This window comes from Dipodomys spectabilis, unplaced genomic scaffold, assembly GCF_019054845.1.
Source record: "Dipodomys spectabilis isolate Male_0828 unplaced genomic scaffold, ASM1905484v1 ptg000783l, whole genome shotgun sequence".
Lineage (NCBI taxonomy): Eukaryota > Metazoa > Chordata > Mammalia > Rodentia > Heteromyidae > Dipodomys > Dipodomys spectabilis.
Genome location: NW_024871460.1, coordinates 24,238,641 through 24,262,219, shown reverse-complemented (window position 1 = coordinate 24,262,219; position 23,579 = coordinate 24,238,641). Strand labels below are relative to the sequence as shown.

The window sequence follows — 23,579 nt, the reverse complement described above, 5'->3', positions numbered from 1 at the left end:
GCCCCATCCAGTCAAATCACTTCTGAAACCACAGCACTATGAGGTTTTAAAAGGAAAGGGCAGAAGACAACAAGAAAATGCTCACTACTCTTAAGGTATATATTCCTGGGCCTTAGGATTCCCCTCTACACAAATGAGCAGAATCTAAACTGTGATTTTTTCATAAGGCAACTGAAACTAATGAAAAGTCCAATAAATAGCTTTACAGCCACATCTTATATTTCAGAGATTTCTGCAATACTAATTCTTAATAAGTTACCTATCTCAAAAAATATAGTTTTTGTTTTCAAATGGATACTTTAAAAAAAATAACTAGCCTATTAGTCATCTAGTTTTCTAATATACTTGAAAGTTTAAGAAGTAGAAAATTACCCTAAGGCTTCCTTGGAATAGTACTCCATTAGAGTAATGAGACTTTGGAGATTTTTCTCAAGACTGAAAACATGGCCAACAGCTGATCTTCCCACAGCATTAAAAGTAATCAAATAAAGATTGTGAAGAGTTCCCAAAAGATCAGAATGGTCAGTTTCTTCACTAGCTGTAGAACGCTGAAAATGAGTGAACAGTTCAGTGATACACTGTAATGTCTGAGTTGAGTCCTGTAGCCACAAGGCAAATGCATCATCAATAACACCATCAGACTGGAGACCTTCCTCTTCATCTTGATCATAAAGATGACACAGAGCTCGAATCAACAAATTGGTTGCTTCATATTCTGACATAAAGAAAAGAAGACCTTTTTGTGACTGTGCAAGAAACTTTAAAACATCTTTTGTGGATTGTAGCACACCAGGGTGGGCACTTGTTACTGGAATTGATAGAAGCAAGGTAACCAACTCCAAGAAGTGATGACTGTGAAGATATCTGTGGAAAAATTGACATATATCAAATAAGTACAAAGCATTATTTATGAAACAGTCACTAGAAAGGATAAATGTTTAATGTCTTTAATTTGGTAACTTTGTTTTTTGGTGGGACTTGAATTCAGGGCTTGGGCACTGTCCCTGAGCTCTTTTGTTCAAGACTAGGGCTTTATCTCTTTGAGCCATAGTATCATTTCCAGTAGTCTGGTGGTTAATTGGAGATGAGTCTCAAGACTTTCCTGCCCAGGATGGCTTTGAACCATGATCCTCAGATCTCAGATCTCAGCCTCCTAAGTAGCTAGGATTACAGGTGTGTGTGAACTACAGGCACCCAGCTGTCTTTAATTCTTTTTTTTGGATCAGTCGTGGGGCTTGAACTCTAGGCCTGGGTGCTGTCCCTGCACTCTTCAGCTCAAGGCGAGCACTCTACCGCTGGAGCCACAGCACCACTTCCAGTTTTCAAGTGGTTTATTGGAGATAAGAGTCTCACGGACTTTCCTGCCCGGGCTGGCTTTGAACCATAATCCTCAGATCTCAGCCTCCTGAGTAGCTAGGATTACAGGTGTGAGCCACCAGCACCCGGCTGTGTCTTTAATTCTTATCCTCAGAAATAAACTCCTTTTGCTGAAAACCGCAATAAAAGTGGCACGTCTGGGAGCTGGGAAGGTAGCTCAGTGGTAGAGTGTTTGCCTCGCATGCATGAGGCCCTAGGTTCAATTCCTCAGCACCACATACCAGAAAAGGCCAGAAGTGGCACAGTGGCTCAAATGGTAGAGCACTAGCCTTGAGCTGAAGAGCTCAGGGACAGTGCCCAGGCCTAGAGTTCAAGCCCCACAACCGACCAAACAAAAAGTGACCAGTCTTTTCTCCACTGGACCAAATGATAAATTGATAGTTTTTTCCTTCTCAGTTAATCCTGACTAAACTCTGGGCCTTCTTTCTTTTTTTTTTTTTTAGTTGATCCTGGGGCTTAACTCGGCTTGGGCGCTGTCCCTCAGCTCTTCAGCTCAAGGCCAGCGCTCTACCACTTGAGCTACAGTGCCACTTCCGGTTTTCTGGTGGTTTATTGGAGATAGGAGTCTCACGGTCTCTCCTACCCGGGCTGGCTTTGAACCGAGATCCTCAGATCTCAGCTTCCTGAGTAGCTAGGATTACAGGCATGAGCCACCAGTGCCCGGCTCTGGGCCTTCTTTCTAAGCTACTTATCACACATTCTTTTTCTGTTAAGAGTTCTTCATGACTCATGGCCTAGTGTTATATAAGAATTAGTTTACCCAAGAAAAATATAGCATGTATAATAAACATTAAGCTTAGATTTATTATAAACCTTAGGGGCTGGGAAGGTGGCTCAGTGGTAGAGCACTTGCCTTGCATGCTCGAGGACCTGGGTTCGATTCCTCAGCACCACATAAGCAAAAAGAGAAAAGCCGGAAGTGGCGCTGTGGCTCAAGTGGTAGAGCGCTAGCCTTGAGCTGAAGAGCTGAGGGACAGCGCCCAGGCCCAGAGTTCAGGCCCCACGACTGGACCCAAAAAATAAATAAATAAATAAACCTGAATACGTCTGTACAAATTACAAAGTTTATTTGAATACATAACGTGTATGTGTATCTGGGCATGTGTACACGGACACACACACACACACGTGCATGTGTGAATACACTCTAGGGTTTGGACTCAGGACCTTGAGCTCTCCCTTAGCTTTTGCACTCAAAGCTGGTGCTCTGCTTGAGTCATAGTTCCACTGGTAGCTCTTTCGTGGTTAACTGGAGATAGTCTCATGGACTTTTCTGCCCAGGCTGGCTTCAAACTGTGATCCTTAGATTTCAGCCTCCTGAGTAGGTAGGATTACAGGTGTGAGTCACTGGTACCCAGCTCATTTATATATTTCTGCTCCCCAAGGATTCATCATTGAACTCCCACTATTCAATATGTTCACACTTTCACTATCTAGCTTTAAGTATTCACTCTGCCTCTTCCAGCCTTCATTCTCAGAGCATTCTCTAAAGTTATAAAAGAATGCTCAGATCACAAGGAGCAACTAGAAGCACAGAGAACTTAAATCCCTGCTGACCTGCTTTGAATCTAAGGAAAGAGTTGTTCACTTACAATGTATTGGAGTTAGTAAGGTACAAAGTTTCATAGATAAAAGCTCTCTCCTTCCTATACCAGGCCTTTATATTACTTCCCATTTGTTTTTACTTACAGACTTGCTTATACTAATTGTTTACTATCTTTCACACATGTTCTTAATTCTGCTTTAACTACTAAAACAATATATGTTCAATTACAGGATCATGATTCTCAGTTTTGCTACTGAATATCTAGTTTGAAATACCAATTATTTTTACAATCATTTTATGCATTATGAAGAATTAGAAAAAAGAACAGTATCATGGGCTGGAAGCATGGCTCAAGTGGTAGAGCACCTGTATAGTAAGCAGAAAGTCCTAAGTTCAATCCTCAGTACAGTAAAAAACAAAAACAACAACAAAAAACGTAGGACATACAATTACCTCTAATGATTGGTGAAATCTTTTTCCACCAAAAGACAAAATATGTCTTACCTAAAGAGAACAGGGTATGGATCATCTCTCTCTAGAGGTCCAGTAATTCTTGCCATTGTTGGAAAAGATTTAACAGGAGGCTGGATCATTGTATGAGGTGCAGTTTCCATTAAATGAAAAATTTCTTCTAAGAGGTTAATGAGTTTTTCTATTTCCCCTTCACTTATATTTGAGGATTCCAAAAGATCCATGTCCATAGACGCTTCTACTTCATTTTCATAATCCGTATTTGTTCTCTCAAGTCCAGCATCTGTGTCATGATCAGGTTCACTATGGTTAGGAACAGGTGAAGTCTTCTCTGCTAAAAGATCACCAAGTCTTTTAATCTCTGACAAGATTTCATAGAAATGGCATTTTTGAAGAATAGCTGAACCAGCAGTAACAACCCTCACAGTCTGATCTAAAAGTATGAGCTCCAGAAGTTTTTGATAGCCACTTTTTTCATCCTGACTACCTCTTAAAAAAGCTTCCATTCCTTCTGTCATACTAATGACACTGTCCAAAGCTTTAAAAGCATTTAACTTAAGGGAAGATGAAACATGATCTGCAAATAGAAGCTCAAATAATACACTGATCACTCCTGCTTGTAGTAATTCTGTTATTCCTTGAGTTCCACATTCTGCTAATGAAGATACTAATTTGGTCCCAGCTTTCAGCTGTCGGACATTTAAGGCAATGGGTTGTCGAAAGGCTACTTGTAAATTTAAAGCTTGCATTGTCCAGTCCACCAATTGGCCAAGTGAGTCTTGTTTTGTGTTTTTCAATTGCAAATAGCTTAATCCTTTTATTATTAAACCTGGAATTTCTTCTAGTGCAGTTACCCATTTTGCACCTCTATCTTCCTGATACAACTCTAACAATTCAGTTAACTTCAATGATGCTTCTATTGCCCCAGAATTTTCTTTATCTGGACCTTGATCCTTCATTCTACTGATTTCAATTTCAAAAGTAGTCTTGTATGGACAACTGAAGTATAAGAGTGGCACTAGCTCTCTGTCATATGGATCATATGTCATAGGAGGAACAGATGCTAAATCTTCAGCAGTGTATTCAACATCAAAATTTGGATACTTAAATGTTTCCCGCTCCAAGTCAGCAATTCCATCTTCATCACTGGAAATTTGTTCATAACCATCATCCCCTGAAAATAAGTTTCAGAGTATTATACCATTGGTGATTAATGGATATTTTTTTCTCAAAAAAATAATTTATTTTATAATATGCAAAACATCATGAATTAATTATTTTTCTCAGCATAATCCATTTGTTTCCCTTTACAACAACGATTACTCTCTCTTCTCCCTCTCCTTGCTACTGCTTTATCCGTTTCCATCTCTTTCTCTAAAGAGAAAGGTGCATGCCTTGGGACTTGAACTCAGAGCCTGAGTGTTGTCCCTGAACTTTATTGTTCAAGGCTTATGCTCTGCCACTTAAACCACAGCTCCACTTCCAGAAATTTTTTTGTTTTACAGCTAATTTCATTTTTATTGTGTTGTAGCATTTTAACAGTAGGCTAAAAACAAAAATTATGGTTTTGTCTGCACTGCTCAATTCTCCTATTACTAAAATATTAGAATATGAATCTGTAAATGCTTTTCATTTCCAACGCCAAAGAGATGAATTCAGCTTTTAAAAATCAGCTACAGCTGGGCGCTGGTGGCTCACGCCTGTGATCCTAGCTACTCAGGAGGCTGAGATCTGAGGATCGCGGTTCAAGGCCAGCCTGGGCAGGAAAGTCCATGAGACTCTTATTTCCAATAAAAACCACTAGAAAACTGGAAATGGCACTGTGGCTCAAGTGGTAGAGTGCTCGCCTTGAGCTGAAGACACAGGGACAGTGCCCAAGCCCAGAGTTCAAGCCCCACAACTGACCAAAAAAAAACAAAAAAATCAGCTACAACCACAATGAAGATAGCTACAATAAACCCTGCAAATCAAAGCCATATATCCAAACTCTCAAAACACCAAAACTTTCCATCCTGGATAGAAAAAGGAGACTGATCAAGTAACCAATCAAAAACCACTTCTCTGTTTTTGGAGCTAATAGTCACTCCAAGCTTGAAGTTTCCACAGAGTCACAGTGGATCCAGAGGTAACTGCAGGCAACTGATTAGTCATTTCTTTTCCATTAACAAAGATGGCATCGTTTGTACTGATGCACACAGCTTGATCCCGCTGCAGAGAGTTGTATCCATTTTGCTTTTCTGCACACACTCCTATACGGTCTCTTCTCTTTTTTTTTGGGGTCCGGTCATGGGGCCTGAACTCTGGGCCTGGGCGCTGTCCCTCAGCTCTTCAGCTCAAGGCTAGCACTCTACCACTTGAGCCACAGCGCCACCTCCAGCTTTTTTCTTTTTTGCTTATATGGTGCTGAGGAATCGAACCCAGGGCCTCAGGCATGCAAGGCAAGCGCTCTACCACTGAGCCACCTTCCAAGCCCCTATACTGTCTCTTCTGTCCGGCTGACCCACAGTTTCAACTAGAGTACAGTCATCCTTCCAAGTCACTTTCAAAATGTTTTTGGTTAGTAATTGAAGAGTCTCATGGACTATCCCGACCAGACTAGCGGCTAGCTTCAAACTATGATTCTCAGATCTCAGCCTCCCAAGCAGCTGGGATTACAGACATGAGCCACTAGGGCAGGCTTTGTATTTATTTTCTTTTTGTTTTTGTGCCAGTCCTGGGCTTTGAACTCAAGGAGGCCTGGGCACTTCCCTGAGCTTCTGTGTTAAAGACTAGAGCTCTAGGCTGGGAATGTGGCTTAGTGGTAGAGTGCTTGCCTAGCATGCATGAAGCCCTGAGTTCGATTCCACAGCATCACATAAACAGAAAAAGCCAGAAGTGACACTGTGGCTCAAGTGTTAGAGTGCTAGCCTAGAGAAAAAGAATCTCAGAGACAGTGCCCAGGCCCTAAGTTCAAGCCCCAGGACTGAAAAAAATAAAAACAAAAAACACTAGTGTTCTTCTTGAGCCACAGCTCTTTCTGGCTATCTGGGTGGTAATTAGAGATAAGAGTCTCATAGAGCAGGTACAAGTGGCTCACACCTGTAATTCTAGGTACTTAGTAGGTTAAAACCTTAGGATCACAGTTGAAAAGGCAGAAAAACCTGTGAATTCTTTTATCTCCATTTAACCACCAGAAAACTAGAAGTGGAACTGTGGCTCTAAGTAGTAGAGTGATAGCCTTCAGCAAAACAACTCAGAGTCAGCGCTCAGATTCCAAGTTCAAGTCCCATAACCAACAAAAACAAAAAAGACTCTCGTGGACTTTCCTGTACTTGGCTGGCTTTGAACCATGATCTTCAGATCTAAGCTTCCTGAGTAAGTAGGATTACAAGCATCAGAAATCTAATTAACTGGGGCTGGGAAGGTGGCTCAGTGGTAGAGCGCTTGCCTTGCATGCCTAGGCCCTGGGTTCATTCCTCAGCACCACATAAGAAAAAAGCCGGAGGAAGTGGCGCTGTAGCTCAAGTGGTAGAGCGCTCGCCTTGAGTTGAAGAGCTGAGGGACAATGCCCAGGCCCAGAGTTCAAGCCCCACGACCGACAAAAAAAAAAAAAAAAAAAAAAAAGCCGGAGGGGCTGGGAAGATGGCTCAGTGGTAGAGCGCTTGCCTTGCATGCCTGAGGCCCTGGGTTCGATTCCTCAGCATCACATAAGCAAAAAGAAAAAAGCCGGAGTGGTGCTGTGGCTCAGGTGGTAGAGCGCTAGCCTTGAGCTGAAGAGACAGCGCCCAGGCCCAGAGTTCAGGCCCCACAACCGGACCCAAAAAAAAAAAAAAACAAAAAAAAAACAACAAAGAAAAAAGCCGGAAGTGGCGCTGTGGTTCAAGTGGTAGAGCGCTAGCCTTGAGCTGAAGAGCTGAGGGACAGCGCCCAGGCCCAGAGTTCAGGCCCCACAACCGGACCAAAAAAAGAAATATAATTAACCAGCAAAAAAGCCTGAATAAGCCGGGCACCGTTGGCTCACACCTGTAATCCTAGCTACTCAGGAGGCTGAGATCTAAGGATCAAGGTTCAAAGCCAGCTGGGGCAGGAAAGTCCATGAGACTGTTATTGCCAATTAACCACCTGAAAAGCAGGCATGGCAATGTGGCTCAAGTGGCAGAGCACTCAAGCTGAAGAGCACAGGGTCAGCACCTAGGCCAAGAGTTCAAACCTACGACCGACGAGAGAGAGAGAGAGAGAGAGAGAGAGAGAGAGAGAGAGAGAGAGAGAGAGAGAGAGAGAGAGAGAGAGAGAGAGAGAGAGAGGGAGAGGGAGAGAGAGAGGGGGAGAGAGAAAGAGGGAGATAGGGAGAAAAAGAAAGAAGAATAAAGTGGGAGGTATGGTTCAAGTATATTTATTTCCTAATTCCTAATAGTTAATTATGAACAAATTTTGTGTGTGTGTGTGTGTGTGTGTGTGTGTGTGTGTGTGTGTGTGTGTGTGTGTGTATGTGTGTGTGTGTGTGTGTGTGTGTGTCATGAGGCTTGAACTCTGGACTTGAGCACTGTTCCTCAGCTCTTCAGCTCAAGGCTAGTGCTCTACCACTTGAGCCATAGAACCACTTCCAGTTTTCTGGTAGTTTATTGGAGAAAAGAGTCTCACAGACTTTCCTGCCCAGGCTGGCTTTGAACCACGATCCTAAGATCTCAGTACCTACTGAGTAGCTAGGATTATAGGTGTAAGCCAGCAGCGCCCGGCTGAACAAACTGTTTTTTTTTTTTTTAATACTTCTCCTATTTCACCTGTTAAGCTTTACAGCTACCTATAATAGATGTCTTGTTATCCCAGAAATAAAATGAGAAATACTTCAAGCCACCAAATCTCTAATCACCATGTTTTTACTTCATGACAGTCTTCCTGGCTAAAGCTGATGGAAACAAGGCTCAATTCATATTGTGGCAAGAAATACAAAAATCGTTCTCCTAGGAAATTGCAAATGGGAGTGAAATCAAGTCAGACAATTCAAGTTGGTTTAACAGAGATTTGGTTGCAGAGAAAATAAACAGGTTAATTGATACAGAATAAAATAAATACAAAAAGCAGATATACAAATCTCACTTCTAGTTGTGTCTTGAAGGCTACCGACTTAACTCTTTATTTCCTGAATCCCTTTTATCTTTGATAAAAAATTTTCTGGGGCTGGGAAGATGGCTCAGTGGTAGAGCGCTTGCCTTGCATGCTTGCGGCCCTGGGTTCAATTCCTCAGCACCACATAAGCATAAAAAAAAAGCCGGAAGTGGCGCTGTGGCTCAAGTGGTAGAGTACTAGCCTTGAGCTGAAGAACTGAAGGACAGCGCCCAGGCCCAGAGTTCAGGCCCCACGACAGGACCCAAAAAAAAAAAAAAAAAATTCTGTTAGTGCTTAAAGCTACATCTAGGTAATTTCTAGTACTTAAAACCAAAAAGTTCGAATTAATATAACCCACCTTCACCTTCTTCATCCTCTTCACCTTCTTCTTCTTCATCTTCCTCTTCCTCCTCAGGGATACTGTCTACTGTATGGCGATCATCTTCATCCTCATCCTCTTCTTCCTCTACATCCACATCATCATCATCATCCTCTCCTTCTTCTTGCTGTTCCTCTTCTACTTCTCCTTCATCAGAATACTGACCTTCCTGGGGAACAGAATTCCGATCTGGAGAAATGGGCTCAAAGTAATCTTCTCTATGGGGAACATCCTCTTCCTTATCACCAGACACTGAAAAAAAATGAGATTTAAGACAGATTATTTCAATGATTTAAGTAACACAAAGTAGCAGGACTGGATATTACATCAAGTTAATGACATTCTGGATGACTTAGCTTATGCATACCTTAAAAAGTAGCAGAATATTTGCTTTCAAAAAATACTAAGAGGCCAGATGCCAGTGGCTCATGCCTATAATCCTAGCAACTCAGGAAGCTGAGATCTGCGGATCACAGTTCAAAGCCAGCCTGGGCAGAAAAGTCTACGAGACTTTTTTTTTTTTTTTTGGTCATCAGGCTTGAACTCTGGGCCTGGGCACTGTCGCTGAACTCTTCAGCTCAAGGCCTAGCACCACTTAAGTGACAGTGCCCCTTCCGGTTTTCTGGTGGTTTATTGGAGATAAGAGTCTCACAGCTTTTCCTGCCTGGGCTGGCTTTGAACTCTGATCCTCAAATCTCAGCATCCCAACGAGTAGCTAGGATTACAGGCATGAGCCATGGGGAGCTTATAAGACTCTTATCTCCAATTAACCACCAGAAAACTGAAAATGGAAAACGCTACTGTGACTCAAGTGGTAGAGCACCCGCCTTGAGCTGAAGAGCTCAGGAACAACACCAGGCTAGAGTTCAAGTCCCACCCACGACAAACAACAACAACAACAAAAAAAAAAAAAAAAACAAATACTAAGAAGGGCTGTGAATGTGACTTAGTAGTAGAGTGCTTGCCTAGCATGCATGAAGCCCTAGGTTCAATTCCTCAGTACCACACAAACAGAAGTGGCTCAAGTGTAGAGTGCTAGCCTGGAGCAAAAGCAGCTCAGGAACAGTACCCAGGCCCTGAGTTCAAGCCCCAGGACTGGGGGAAAAAAAAAAAAAGGCTTCTAAAAAATATATGTGTATTAACGAGTTCCAGGAGCTAGTGGCTTATGCTACTCAAGAGGCTGGAATATGAGGACTAAAGCTAGTCTAGGTAGATGAATCCAAGAGATTTGTAGTTTTTGTTTTGTTTGTTCTTGGTATCTGTGCCATTCCTAGGGCTTAAACTCAAGGACTAGGTGCTTGCTGTCCCTACACTTTTGTCTCAGAGCTAGTACACTACCACTTGAGTCACAGCTTCATTTTCAGCTTTTTGGTGGGTAACTAGAGTAAGGGCTTCATAGACTTTCATTCCTGAGTTCATTTCAAAACACAATCCTTGCCAGGTGTTGGTGGCTCATGCCTATAATCCTGGCTTCTCAGGAGGCCGAGATCTGAGGATCAAGGTTCACAGCCAGCCCAGGCAGGAAAGTCTATGAGACTCTTATCGCCAATAAACCACCAGAAAACTGGACGTGGTGCTGTGGCTCCAGTGGTAGAGTGCTTGCCTTGAGCTGAAGAGCTGAGGGACAGTGCCTAGTGCCAGAATTCAAGCACTATGACTGGGAAAAAAACAAAAAAAAGGGAAGGAGGGAAGGTGGCTCAGTGGTAGGGTGCTTGCCTTGAATGCATGCGGCCCTAGGTTCGAATCTTCAGACCACATAAGCAGAAAAAACGGGAAGCGGCACTGTCTTGAGCTGAAGAGCTGAGGGACAGCACCCAGGCCCAGAATTCAGGCCTCACCAGCAACAACAACAACAACAAAAAAAGACAGAAGTAGAGGTATTAGCCTTGGGAGAAAAAGCTAAACCAGAGTGCAAAGCCCTGAATTCAATCCCGAGTGTGAGAACCAAAAAATAAATAAAAACAATTTTTTTTTCAATTGAAAAAAGCACTAACACTAATGGTGGGAGAAGGGAAGGTTACAAGCCCATAGCTCTGATTCTATACCTGGCAAAGGCATAGGATCATCTTCATCATCATCTGGTGGAGGAGGCCCTGGAGGAGTTCTTGGTCCCCTTGGCTGTGGTCTTGGAGGACTTCCATTAAACTGATCTTCTTTCTCACCATCGACTAGAGTGTTATTAGAGAAAGGGGAAAAAAATATTTCAAATTGTTATAGTGAAATTAATGCATGAAAAATGCTTTTCATTTGAGTTTATCTTCAAAATTTACTGTTAAGTATTGAGTAGCTTAATAAGTTAAGCTACTTCTATATTTAATAATACATTCCTACAAACATATTTCAAATGCACTCCTAAAAAAAAATTAACATAAATGTTCCAGGAACCCATGCCCAACTTTCTAGCTATTCTTCAATTCTTCTGTTAAAAAAAAAAAATAGCACTGGATTGCAGAATGAAAAAGAAACTCCTGTATCAACTTGAAAAACTCCCTAGCTGAGATGCTCAATTGTAAATCCTTTGCCTAGCATGTGTAGTCTGTAGAAAAGAAAAAAAAGTTGTGAGGTAAAGAAGGAAAAACAGAGAGAAAGAAAGAGAGAAATACAGATATTTTCTTTAAAAATAAAACCTAAAGCCAGGCACCGGTGGCTCATGCCTATAATTCTAGCTACTCAGGAGGCTGACATGTAAGGATCATGGTTTAAAGCCAGCCTAGGAAGAAAAAGCAGTGAAACTATCTCCAATAAACCACTAGAAAACCAGAAGTGGTGCTACGGTAGAGCGCTAGCCTTGAGCTGAAGAGCTGAGGGACAGCGCTCAGGCCTAGCGTTCAAGCCCCATGATTGACCAAAATAAATAAATAAAATAAAATAAAACATTAAAAAAAAGACATTGTAGAAAAGAACAGATATTGGCTTAATACAATTCAGTAGTAGAGTGCTTGCCTAGCATGCATGAGGCCCTGGGTTTGATTCCTCACCACCACATAAACAGAAAAAGCGGGAAGTGGCACTGTGGATCAAGTGGTTGAGTGCTAGCTTTGAGATGAAGAGCTGAGGGACAGCACCCAGACCCAGAGTTCAAGTCCCACAACCGGCAAAAAAAAAAAAGATAAAAATTCTTGAATTAGCTTTTCTTACAACAGACATGTTTCATTGACAAAATCAAATTTATAATTCTCACCATGCTTTGGATTCCTTTTTAAACTGGGCTGTGTCTGAGGAGGTGGTGGAGGAGGTGGTGGTGGTGGTGGAGAGTCTCTGTCATGACTTATCACTCTATCAACTGAGCCATATATTGCCAGTGTCAGACAATTATACCAGCCTCTTAGCACCAGACCATCAGTATTCACCTGAAGTTCAGGGGGGGAAGGAAATCTTTCAAATTAATATTTAAATGTACTAGAAGTAAACTGAAATTGTTAGTTTATAATTTTAAAGAATAAAGTCTTTAAAAGCATGCTGAAAATTCAAAATGTTATTGTACCTTTACTAATATTTGCAAAATTTACCTAAGGCACAGATTTTATGATTCTTTCTCTAACTAAACTATCCTAAGACATCTTTCCTAGCTCTGTACTTGCTGCTAATCTTTTTCAAAATGTATAACCTGGATCACAAAGGTAAACAAAATCATAAATTGTGCCAGTCTCCAGAATGCAAATGGTCCAAGTCATACCTGAGAATTACGCTTTATGAATTCAAACTGCAGCTTAAAAGTATAGGCACCCACGCCTGTGGCTCATGCCTATAATCCTAGCTACTCAGGAGGCTGAGATGTGAGAATAGCGGTTCAAAGCCAGCCTGGGCAGCAAAGTCCATGAGACTATTATGTCCAATTAACGACCAAAAAACTGGAAGTGGTGCTGTGGCTCATGGGTTAGATCATGAGCCTTGAGCTGAAAAGCTGAGGGACAGCGCCCAGGTCCAGAGTTCAAGCACCAAGACAGGAAAAAAGAAAAAAAAAAAAAGTATAGACACCCAGATTCATTAAGCCAACTTTTTGGGGGAGGCTGGCTTATCTTCTGCAACTTTGTTTATATAACCCAGCTTTGTTATATAACCCAGACTTGTTTCTACCTTACCATGTAGCTCAGGCTAGCCTAGATTTCCCTATCCTCTCAAGTGCTAGGGTTACAAGTGTGAGCCTCTACACCCAGTTAATAAATTGTCTTTTTTTTGGTTGGTTCTGGGGCTTGAACTCTGGGCCTGGGTGCTATCCCTCACCTCTTCAGCTCAAGGAGAGCACTCTACCACTTGAGCCACAGCACCACTTCCGGTTTTCAGGTCATTAACTGGAGATAAAATTCTCACATTAGCCAAGCACTGGTGGCTCACGCCTGTAATCCTACACAGGAGTCTGAGATCTGAGGATCGAGGTTCAAAGCCAACCCAGGCAGGAAAGTCCATGAGACTCTTATCTCCAATAAACCACTAGAAAACCGGAAGTATTGCTGTGGCTCAAGAGGTATTCTTCTTGAGCTGAAGAGCTGAGAGACAGTGCCCAGGCCCAGAGTTCAAGCCCCAGGACTAGGGAAAAAAAAAAAAAAAAGGAAAGATCATACTTCACCAATAACATTAACCCTCAATATATCCTTATAACACACACACACACACACACACACACACACACACACACACACAGTGGTCTTGGGGCTTGAACTCTGGGCTTGGGCACTGTCCCTCAGCAATTCAGCTCAAAGCTAGCACTCTACCACTTGAGCTACAGTGCCATTTCTGGTTTCTGGTTGTTGTATTGGAGATAAGAGTCTCATGGACTTTGCTGCCCAGGCTGGCTTTGAACTGCAATCCTCAGATCTCAGCCTCCTGAGTAGCTAGGATCACAGACGTGAGCCACCGGTGCCTGGCTACCATTACTATTTAATAAATAAGAAATTTAGAGCATCTAAGCCAAGCGCCTGTGGCTAATGATGCCTATAATCCTAGCTACTCAGGAGGCTGAGATCTGAGGTCCAAGGTTCAAAGCCAGCCCAGGCAGAAAAGTCCCTGTGAAACTATTATCTCCAATTAACTACCAGAAAACCTTGAGCTGACCTCGTGCTCACCTTGAGCTGAAGAGCTAAGGAACAGCCCCCAGACCCAGAGTTCAAGCCCCACGACCGACCAAAAAAAAAAAAAAACCCTTCTGAAGGCACAATATGGATTAGAATAATTATTATTCTCCTAGACTATTAAAGAGAAAGTTGGGAAAGGCTGATGAGAAAGGCTGAAAGATAAGCCAGGCACTGGTAGCTCCCGACTATAATCCTAGTTATTCAGGAGGCTGAAATCTGAAGATAGTTGTTCAAGGCCAGCCCAGACAAGAAAATCCATGAGACTCCTATCTCCAATAAACCATCAGAAAACTAGAATGACACTGTGGCTCAAAGTAGCAAAGCACTAGCCTTGAACACAAAAGCTCAGGGACAGAGCACAGACTCTACATTAAAGCCTTAAGACTGGCACAAAAAAAAAAAAAAAATCTCAAAGATGAGGCCCATAAACTGATAGCAACTCAAAACAGAAATTCCATTGGAATTTCTTTTTTTTTTTTGCCAGTGCTAGGGCTGGAACTTGGGGCCAGGGTACATCCCTGAGCTAACTCAAGGCTAGCATTCTACCACTTGAGCCACAGCGCCACTTCTGGCTTTTTCTGTTTATGTAGTACTAAGGAATTGAACCCAATGCTTCATGAATGTTTGGCAAGCATTCTACTACTAAGTCACATTCCCAGCCCCAGATCATTTTTTAATGAACAGATGCTCCCAAAATCAAATAGCAAACTGAGTAGTTGCATACTTAGTCACAATTATTTTTGCATTTCAGATCTTCCATTAGATGCTTCTATAAGGGCATTTTGGTACATAAAAAAATAAGGCATGTTAGTGATATAAAAGAAGGAAATAGGAAATGTATATGTTAAGAAAACTCAATTAGGGGCTGGGAAGGTGGCTCGGTGGTAGAGTGCTTGCCTTGCATACATGAGGCACTGGGTTCGATTCCTCAGCACCACATAAACAGAAAAAGCTGGAAGTGGCACTGTGGCTCAAGTGGTAGAGTGCTAGCCTTGAGCTGAGGAGCGCAGGGACAGTGCCCAGGCCCAGAGTTCAGGCACAACACTGACAAAAAAAGAAAAAAGAAAACTCAATTAAAGCACAGGCTGGTATGTAGTAAATTGCCTAACTGAATCTACTGAACCTGTCCACCTACATCAAGGGTGGGGAACTTTTCTTCTGCCAAGGGCTATTTATAAGAACATTTGCAGCTCAAACAAAATTACCAAGATGGAAAATGACTTGGGCCTCCAATGAGAAGCACACAAGAAATAAATGTGAAGCCTATGTATTTCATCATGAATCAAATTACTTCACTAGCCTTATTCTGCCTGAGGTCTGGATGTTCTCTAGCCCTGACCTAAATTTTTAAAAAAGGAAGACAAGAATGCTGTTCTCTTGAAGACTCATGTATACAATAATGGGAAAGAGATCTTTACACTCTTTACAGGGTAGCTTTATAAAACAACTTTAAAATAGCATCTGGATACAAGAGGACAGAGACAAGAAAATGAAATTCTCAAGCACTAGAACCAAAGTCTGCACCATTCATTTATGTGGACCAAAACTTTGAAAGTGAGAAAAGTCAGCAGTGACGAGGTGAAAAATAACTTCTATAATTACCTTTGAGTTGGGTCTAAAGATGATAGAAGTATTCTCATCATATTCCAGGCTGTCAAAAAGTAGGAATAAATAAATATACAGATACAAACAAAAACATTACAAATTATGAAAGAGACTTTCTAAATATAATAATTTGAAAAAGACTTTCTAGATATAATAATTCAATACAATTGCCATTAAAATTTTTGTTTTGAAATAACAAACTACAAGCTTGAGTTTAATTACTTCTCCCTAAAACAGTATAAATCATAGTATAAAAGTATAAGCCATAAAGATTGACTTAGTTTGAGATAAATATAGACATAGGTAACTTTAAAAAATTTTCCAGGCAACTATAATCTACAGGCAGAATTAAGAACCACTGCACTATAGTCTTACAAAAGTATACACTAGAACCAACATTTGTGAAAAAGCATTATAGAACTGGGGGTTATAGATCACTGATGAGCACTTGTTTCACATGGGAAAGGTTCTGGGTTTGATCCCCAGGATGGCAATTTTTTTTTAAAAGGTTCAATTATCAATATGATTTCATAAAATTAATAAAATGAAGTTTAAGAAAATACAAATTCCTCATTGAAATAGAACATTTTTCCATCTTAAGCTTTTTAATTTTTAGCATAATGAATTCTAAAAAAAAATAAGCTTCAACCAGGCACTGGTGGCTCATGCCTATAATCCTAACAACTCAGGAAGCTGAGATCTGAGGATTGTGGCTCAAAGTCAGGCTGTGTAGGAAAGAAAGTCCATAAGACTCTTATTTCCAATTAACTACCAGAGAGCCACAAGAAGAGCTGTGGCTCAAGTGATAGACTGTCAGCTTTGAGAGAAAAAAAAAAGCTAAGGGAGAACACAGCACCCTGAGACCAAGCCCCACAACTGGCATAAAAAAAATAATAGTAATAACTGAGGGCAGGGAAATAGGCTCATACCTATAATCCTAGCTACTCAGGAAGCTAGATCTAAGGATTGTGGTTCAAAGCCAGGCCAGGCAGGAAAGTCCATAAGACTCTGATCTCCAATAAACTACTCTGAAAAAGCTGGAAGTGGAGGTGTGGCTCAAGTGGTAGAGTGCTAGCCAGGCTTGAGCAAAAGCAGCTTGGGGACAGTGCCCAAACTCTGAGTTAAGCCCAAGTGTGCACGCACGCACGCGCGTGCGAACACACACACAAGGAGGGAAGAACAAGAAACTGATCAAAACTAGCTTATGAAATTGTAACCGTGGGCTGAGGAGGTGGCTCAGTGGTAGAGCGTTTGCCTTGCATGCCTGAGGCCCTGGGTTCCATTCCTCAGCACCACATAAGCAGAAAAAAAAAGCCGGAAGTGGCGCTGTGGCTCAAGTGGTAGAGTGCTAGCCTTGAGCCGAAGAGCTGAGGGACAGCACCCAGGTCCAGAGTTCAGACCCCATGACCGGACCCAAAAAAAAAAAAATTGTAACTGTTTTGTATAACTACTTACTACTAATAATAAATAACTCTCATCTTGTAAAATGTGAAAATATAACCACAGAAATTTTTCTTGTCCTTATTTTTATTAATGTATATTAATTATGGTGATATTTCCAAAAATGCATATAATGTTCTCTGATAGTGATATGAGTTTCAAATTTAGCACCAGTATGCTATAAAAAAAACATAACATGGGGCTGGGAGGTTGGCTCAGTGGTACAGTGCTTCCCTTGCATGCATGAGGCCCTGGGTTCAATTCCTCAGCACCACATAAGCAGAAAAAAGAAGTGGGAAGTAGTACTGTGGCTCAAGTGGTAGGGCACTAGCCTTGAGCTGAAAAGCTGAGGGACAGTACCCTAGCCCAGAGTTTAGCCCCCACAGCCAACCAAAAAAAAAAAAAAACAACCATAACATTAGCTTTGACAGGGCACTGCCTGTAGTGCCTATAGTCCTAGCTATTCAGTAGGCTGAGATCTGATGATCACATGGTTAGAACCCAGCCTGAGAAGATAAAGAAACTCTTACCTCAAATTACACAGTAAAAAACTAGACTAAGAGATTCAATTGGTAGAGCCAGCTGTGAATGAAAAGGCAAGTTAAAAGCAAAATAAGAGCACAAAGCCCCACATTCAAGTCCTAGAACTACCACATACACAAAAATATTATCTTTCATTGTGTTTATATAGCTTTTCAAAAAATCAAACAGCAGAACTGGAGTATGGCTCATTTAATAAGTACAAGACTTTAACTAAAGAGGGACTTCTCAAATGAAGAAATAAAAATGGCAAAGAAACACATGAGGAAATGTTCATCATCCCTGGTGGTGAAGGAAATGCAAATAAAGACAACCCTGAGATACCACCTTACCCCAGTCAGAATGTCCCACATCCACAAATCAGCCAACGACAAATGCTGGAGGGGATGTGGAGAAAGAGGAACCCTATTACACTGCTGGTGGGAATGTACACTTATACAACCACTTTGGAAAGCAGTCTGGAGGGTCCTTAGAAAGCTAAAGATTGACCTCCCTTACGACCCAGTCATACCACTTCTAGGCATCTACCCTGAACAACAGGAACCAATATACAAGGACACGTGCACCTCCATGTTTATTGCAGCACTGTTCGCAATAGCTAGGATATGGAAACAACCTAGATGCCCCACCATAGATGAATGGATCCAAAAATTGTGGTATCTATACACAATGGAATATTATGCAGCCATTAGAAATGACAAAATAATGGCATTTGCAGGGAAATGGATGGAGCTAGAAGGAATCATGTTGAGCGAGGTAGGCCAAGAACGAAGAGACAAACGGTACATGGTCTCCCTGATAAGTGGATGCTAAATCCAAAAGGTTAGGTGATACGACAAAACTAACAGGACTTAAGAAACAAAGAACTCCCGCTCATCTGGTTGAACCACTACTAAATATCCCCATGCTGCTGATCACAAATATGGCACATAACATGTGAACACTGTTATATATTACAGACTGTGGTAGACAATTTGCTCCAGGGAAGTTAGAATGAACTTGTGACTTTGAAATTATGTAATCATTTAATCACAATCAAAAAAAAAAAAAAAAAACCTCGGGGAAGGGAGGGAGGGAGGGGATGGTAGGGGGAAAACAATGGAGGGGGTAACAATGTTCAAGAGGAAGTGTACTCATTACCTCACTCATGTAACTGTAACCCTCTGTATAGTAGCTTTACAATAAAAAAAAAAAAAGTACAAGACTTTAAGTTCAAACCCCAGTACCACCATAAAAAATAAAAAAAAAAGAGAGAGAGAAAAAAATCAAAGGCAATCTTTTCTGCCTGGAAGTATGGCTCAGTGTTAAGAGCTATTGCCTAGCAGTGTGAGGCCTTGAGTTCAAACTCCAGTAATGCCTACCCCACTCCCACCTCCTACCCCCCCCAAGCAATCTTTTCCAAATCGTTGCTAACAAACCAGATAAATCATGATAGTATCATGTGTCTTAAGAAATATGCACCAGGTGCTGGTAGCTCATGCCTGTAATCCTAACTACTCAGGAGGCTGAGATCTGATGATCACGGTTCAAAGCCAGCCTGGGCAGAAAAGTCCATGAGACTCTTATCTCCAATAAACCATTAGAAAACTAAAAGTGCCACTGTAGCTCAAATAGTAAAGCACTCGCCTTGAGCTGAAGAACGCAGGGACAGCACCCAAGCCTAGAGTTCAAGTCCCATGACTGACAAAAGAAAAAAAAAAAAGAAAAAGAAAAAAGAAATATATGCATGAGAACCCATGGCTCATGCCTAAAATCCTGAGAAATAATGATAGTAATTCAAAACCAGCCCAGACAGGAAAATCCATGAGACTATTATTATCTCCAGTTAACCACAAAAAAAGCCAGAAGCAGAGATATGACTCAAGTGCTAGAGTACTAGCCTTAAGGGAAAAAGAGTGACCTGAGTCCTAAGTTCAAGCTCCAGGACTGGCACAAAAAAACGAAAGAAATGTATGTAAAAGTTAAAAAAAAAAGAAATATGATTTATAATTCACACAATTAAGTCTATTAAATAGACATCTTTTTACAAATTTGACATTTATTTCATACTGCCAATTGATAAAAGTTAAACCCTGCATTTCTGGTTCTACTACCAGATACTACCTTGTCTTCTCATCTCATAACTTACAACCCATGAGGTATCCAATGAAATTACATAGTAGATACATACCTTCCCAACCTATCAAAAACTGGGGCACTTGGTTTGCTTACATTGTTGAAGAATAAGTCTAGTTGAAATGTATGTGGAGATGTTTCCCTGTGAACAAAACAAGGTCACAATGTCAGCCTTTGTAACAATCATTTACTTTGTTAAAATAAAAGCCATGGCAAGTAAAAAGAGCAATCCTAGAATTAGACTATAATAATATTCATATCCAAATAACAAAAATGCAATTAACTGTGATATTTAGCAAAATCTTACTCATATATAATTCCCAAATAGCCAACTGTTAGCTTTAAGAATTATTAAAAACAGGGCTGGGAAGGTGGCTCAGTGGTAGAGCGCTTGCCTTGCATGCATGAGGCCCTGGGTTCGATTCCTCAGCACCACATAAGCAAAAAGAAAAAAAAGCCGGAAGTGGCGCTGTAGCTCAAGTGGTAGAGCGCTAGCCTTGAGCTGAAGAGCTGAGGGACAGTGCCCAGGCCTAGAGTTCAGGCCCCACGACCGGACCCAAAAAAAAAAAAAAAAAAAAAAATTATTAAAAACAAAATCATCAGGGCTGGGAAGGTGGCTCAGTGGTAGAGCGCTTGCCTTGCATGGAAGAGGCCCTGGGTTCGATTCCTCAGCACCACATAAGAAAAAAGAAAAAAGCTGGAAGTGGTGTTGTGGCTCAAGTGGTAGAGCGCTAACCTTAAGCTGAAGAGCTGAGGGACAGTGCCCAGGCCCAGAGTTCAGGCCCCACGACCGGACCCAAAAAACAAAAAAAAAAAAAAACAAAAAACAAAAAAATCATCAGGATCATTTTAATTACTTTTACCGGCTATTTAGCATTCACCCTAAGCTTTAATTTTTTTTATTTATTTATTTTTGTCAGTTGTGGGGCCTGAACTCTGGGTCTGTGCACTGTCCCTCAGCTCTTCAGCTCAAGGCTAGTGCTCTACCACTTGAGCCAAAGCACAACTTATGGATTTTTCTGCTTATGTAGTACCGAGGAATCCAACCCAGGGCCTCATGCATGCAAGGCAAGCACTCTACCACTGAGCTACATTCCCAGGCTGAGATCTGAGGATCTCGGTTCAAAGCCAGCCCGGGCAGAAAAGACCCGTGAGACTCTTATCTCCAATAAACCACTAGAAAACAGGAAGAGGCGCTGTAGCTCAAGTGGTAGAGCACTTGCCTTGAGCTGAAGAGCTGAGGGACAGCGCCCAGGCCCAGAGCCCAGAGTTCAAGCCCCACGACCAAAAAAAAAAAAAGTAAATAGGACTCAAGAAACAAAGGACCTCCACTCATCTTGTTGTAGCATTACTTTTTTTTTTTTTTTTTAATTTTTTTTTGGGGGGTCTGGTCATGGGACCTGAACTCTGGGCCTGGGCGCTGTCCCTCAGCTCTTCAGCTCAAGGCTAGCGCTCTACCACTTGAGCCATAGCACCACTTCCGGCTTTTTTATTTTCTGCTTATGTTGTGCTGAGGAATCGAATCCAGGGCCTCATGCATGCAAGGCAAGCGCTCTACCACTGAGCCACCTTCCCAGCCCTTGTCGTAGCATTACTAAATGACCCCATGTTGTTGACCACATGCATGGTATATATATGCACACATATGAGGGAAGTTAGGAGGAGGACACAGAATCAGAGGGAAACAGGGGAAACATACAAAAGAGGGGCCCATCAGCTATACTGGACATTAATGAAAATGAACTAAGCAACTCAAGGGCAGTGATGGGAGGGAGAGAATAAGAGGGAAAGAGGAAACAGCTAACATTAAGCAAAAGGAAAGAAATATACATACCACCTGATGTGGAAGAAATAGTTGTATTGTCAAAGCTCATAAAATTCACAAATTTTATAAATCATGATAATGACAATTTGCCTCATGAACGTTAGAATGTGTTTGTGACTAAGTTTAACTAAGTATCACTATCTCACAATACTGTGAAATTTGTGAAATTTATGTAATCGATTAATCACAATAAAAAAATTACAAGAAAAAAATTTTTAATGTTGGAGATATAGTTTAGTGGCAGAGCACTCACACTTAATATGTGTGAGTCTCTGGTTTCAAGCCATAGCAGAAAGAAAGGGAAGGGAAGGGGAAGGGAGAATGTGGGGTCCTGAGACAAATTCTCTCAATGTAATTTATGTGACCTTAAACTCTTGAGAGTGCTTGCTCAACACCCTGGGTTCGATTCCTTAGCACCATATGAACAGAAAAAGCTGGAACTAGTGCTGTGGCTCAAGTGGTAGAATGGTAGCCTTGAGCAAAAAGAAACATTAGGATCAGTGTCCAGCCCCAGGACTGGCCAAAAAAAAGAATCTGGAACCCTGGAATCTCACAGTTAAAAGTAATGTTAAGTGATCAGAATATACTTGTATAGTATACTTTTTTTTTTTTTTTGCCAGTTCTGGGGCTTAAACTCGGCCTAGGCACTGTCCCTAAGCTGCTTTTGCTCAAGACTAACTACCAACTTAAGTCACAGCACAATGTCCAGCTTTTTCTGTTTATGTGGTACTAAGGAATGGAACCCAGAGCTTCATGCATGCTAGGCAAGCACTCTACCACTAAGTTGCATTACCAGCCTCTAGATTCTTATATCTGTAATATTCCATTAATCCTTTTATTGTGTTAGAACATTAACCCCCTGCAAAAATATTTCTAGTAGTTACATGAGCAGTCATTCATCCTTAAAAAAAAAAAAAAAAAAAAAAGACATAGTTACAGCTTAGAAATAGGATTTTTTTTTTGGTCGGGTCATGGGGCCTGAACTCTGGGCTTGGGCACTGTCCCTCAGCCATTCAGCTCAAAGCTAGTGCTCTACCACTTAAGTCACAGTGCCACTTCCGGCTTTTTTCTTTTTTGCTTATGTGGTGCTGAGGAATTAAACCCAGGGCCTCAAGCATGCAAGGCAAGCGCTCTACCACTGAACCACCTTCCCAGCCCGGAATAGGAAATTTTTGCAAGCTACACATGTGACAAAGGCCTAATATCCAGAATATACAAGATAAAGAAACTAAACTCCCAAAAAATCAATAACCCAAATAAATGGGTAAAGCTACTAAATAGAGACTTCTTCAGAAGAAGAATGACCAACAAGCTATGCACCAGTGGCTCATACTTGTATTCCTCGCTGCTAAGGAGACTGAGACTTGAGGATCAAGGTTCAAAGCTAGCCAACGCAGGAAAGTCTGTGAGACTCATCTTCAACTAACCACCAAAAAGCCAGAAAGCAAAAAAGCTCAGAGGCAATACCCAGGCTCTGAGTTCCAACCTCATGACAGGCACAAAATGAAAAACAGAAACAACAAAAAAGAATGGCCAAGAAATTCATGAAGGGGACTGGGAAGGTGGCTCAGTGGTAGAGCGCTTGCCTTGCATGCATGAGGCCCTCGGTTTGATTCCTCAGCACCACATAAGCAAAAAAAAAAAAAAAAGCCGGAAGTGGCGCTGTGGCTCAAGTGGTAGAGTGCTAGCCTTGAGCTGAAGAGCTGAGGGGCAGTGCCCAGACCCAGAGTTCAGGCCCCACGACCGGACCAAAAAAAAAAAAAAAAAAAGGCTGGAAGTGGCTCAGTGGTAGAGCACTTGCCTTGCATGCTTGAGACCCTGGGTTCGATTCCTCAGCACCACATAAGAAAAAAGAAAAAAAAAAGCTGGAAGTGGCGCTGTGGCTCAAGTGGTAGAGCACTAGCCTTGAGCTGAAGAGCTGAGGGACAGCGCCCAGGCCCAGAGTTCAGGCCCACAACTGGACCCAAAGAAGGAAGAAAGAAAGAAAAGAAAGGAAAGAAAAAAAGGAGGAAGGAAGGAAGGAAGGAAGGAAGGAAGGAAGGAAGGAAAGAAGGAAGGAAGGAAGGAAGGAAGGAAGGAAGGAAGGAAGGAAGGAAGGAAGGAAGGAAGGAAGGAAGGAAGGAG

At 41.6% G+C, this 23,579-nt stretch overlaps 1 protein-coding gene across 2 annotated transcripts in view; it reads right to left on the bottom strand.

Moving 5' to 3' along the window:
• Nucleotides 1-23,579, bottom strand: part of Virma (vir like m6A methyltransferase associated) — a 75,532-nt gene that overhangs the window by 41,891 nt on the left and 10,062 nt on the right. For both annotated transcript variants that reach the window (XM_042672926.1, XM_042672927.1), the window contains exons 3-9: nt 19,686-19,772; nt 15,533-15,581; nt 12,040-12,208; nt 10,904-11,026; nt 8,838-9,110; nt 3,428-4,568; nt 373-864 (exon numbers count right to left, since the gene is read on the bottom strand). In XM_042672926.1, coding sequence (XP_042528860.1) covers nt 373-864; nt 3,428-4,568; nt 8,838-9,110; nt 10,904-11,026; nt 12,040-12,208; nt 15,533-15,581; nt 19,686-19,772 — 2,334 coding nt within the window. The remainder of the gene's footprint in view (nt 1-372; nt 865-3,427; nt 4,569-8,837; nt 9,111-10,903; nt 11,027-12,039; nt 12,209-15,532; nt 15,582-19,685; nt 19,773-23,579) is intronic.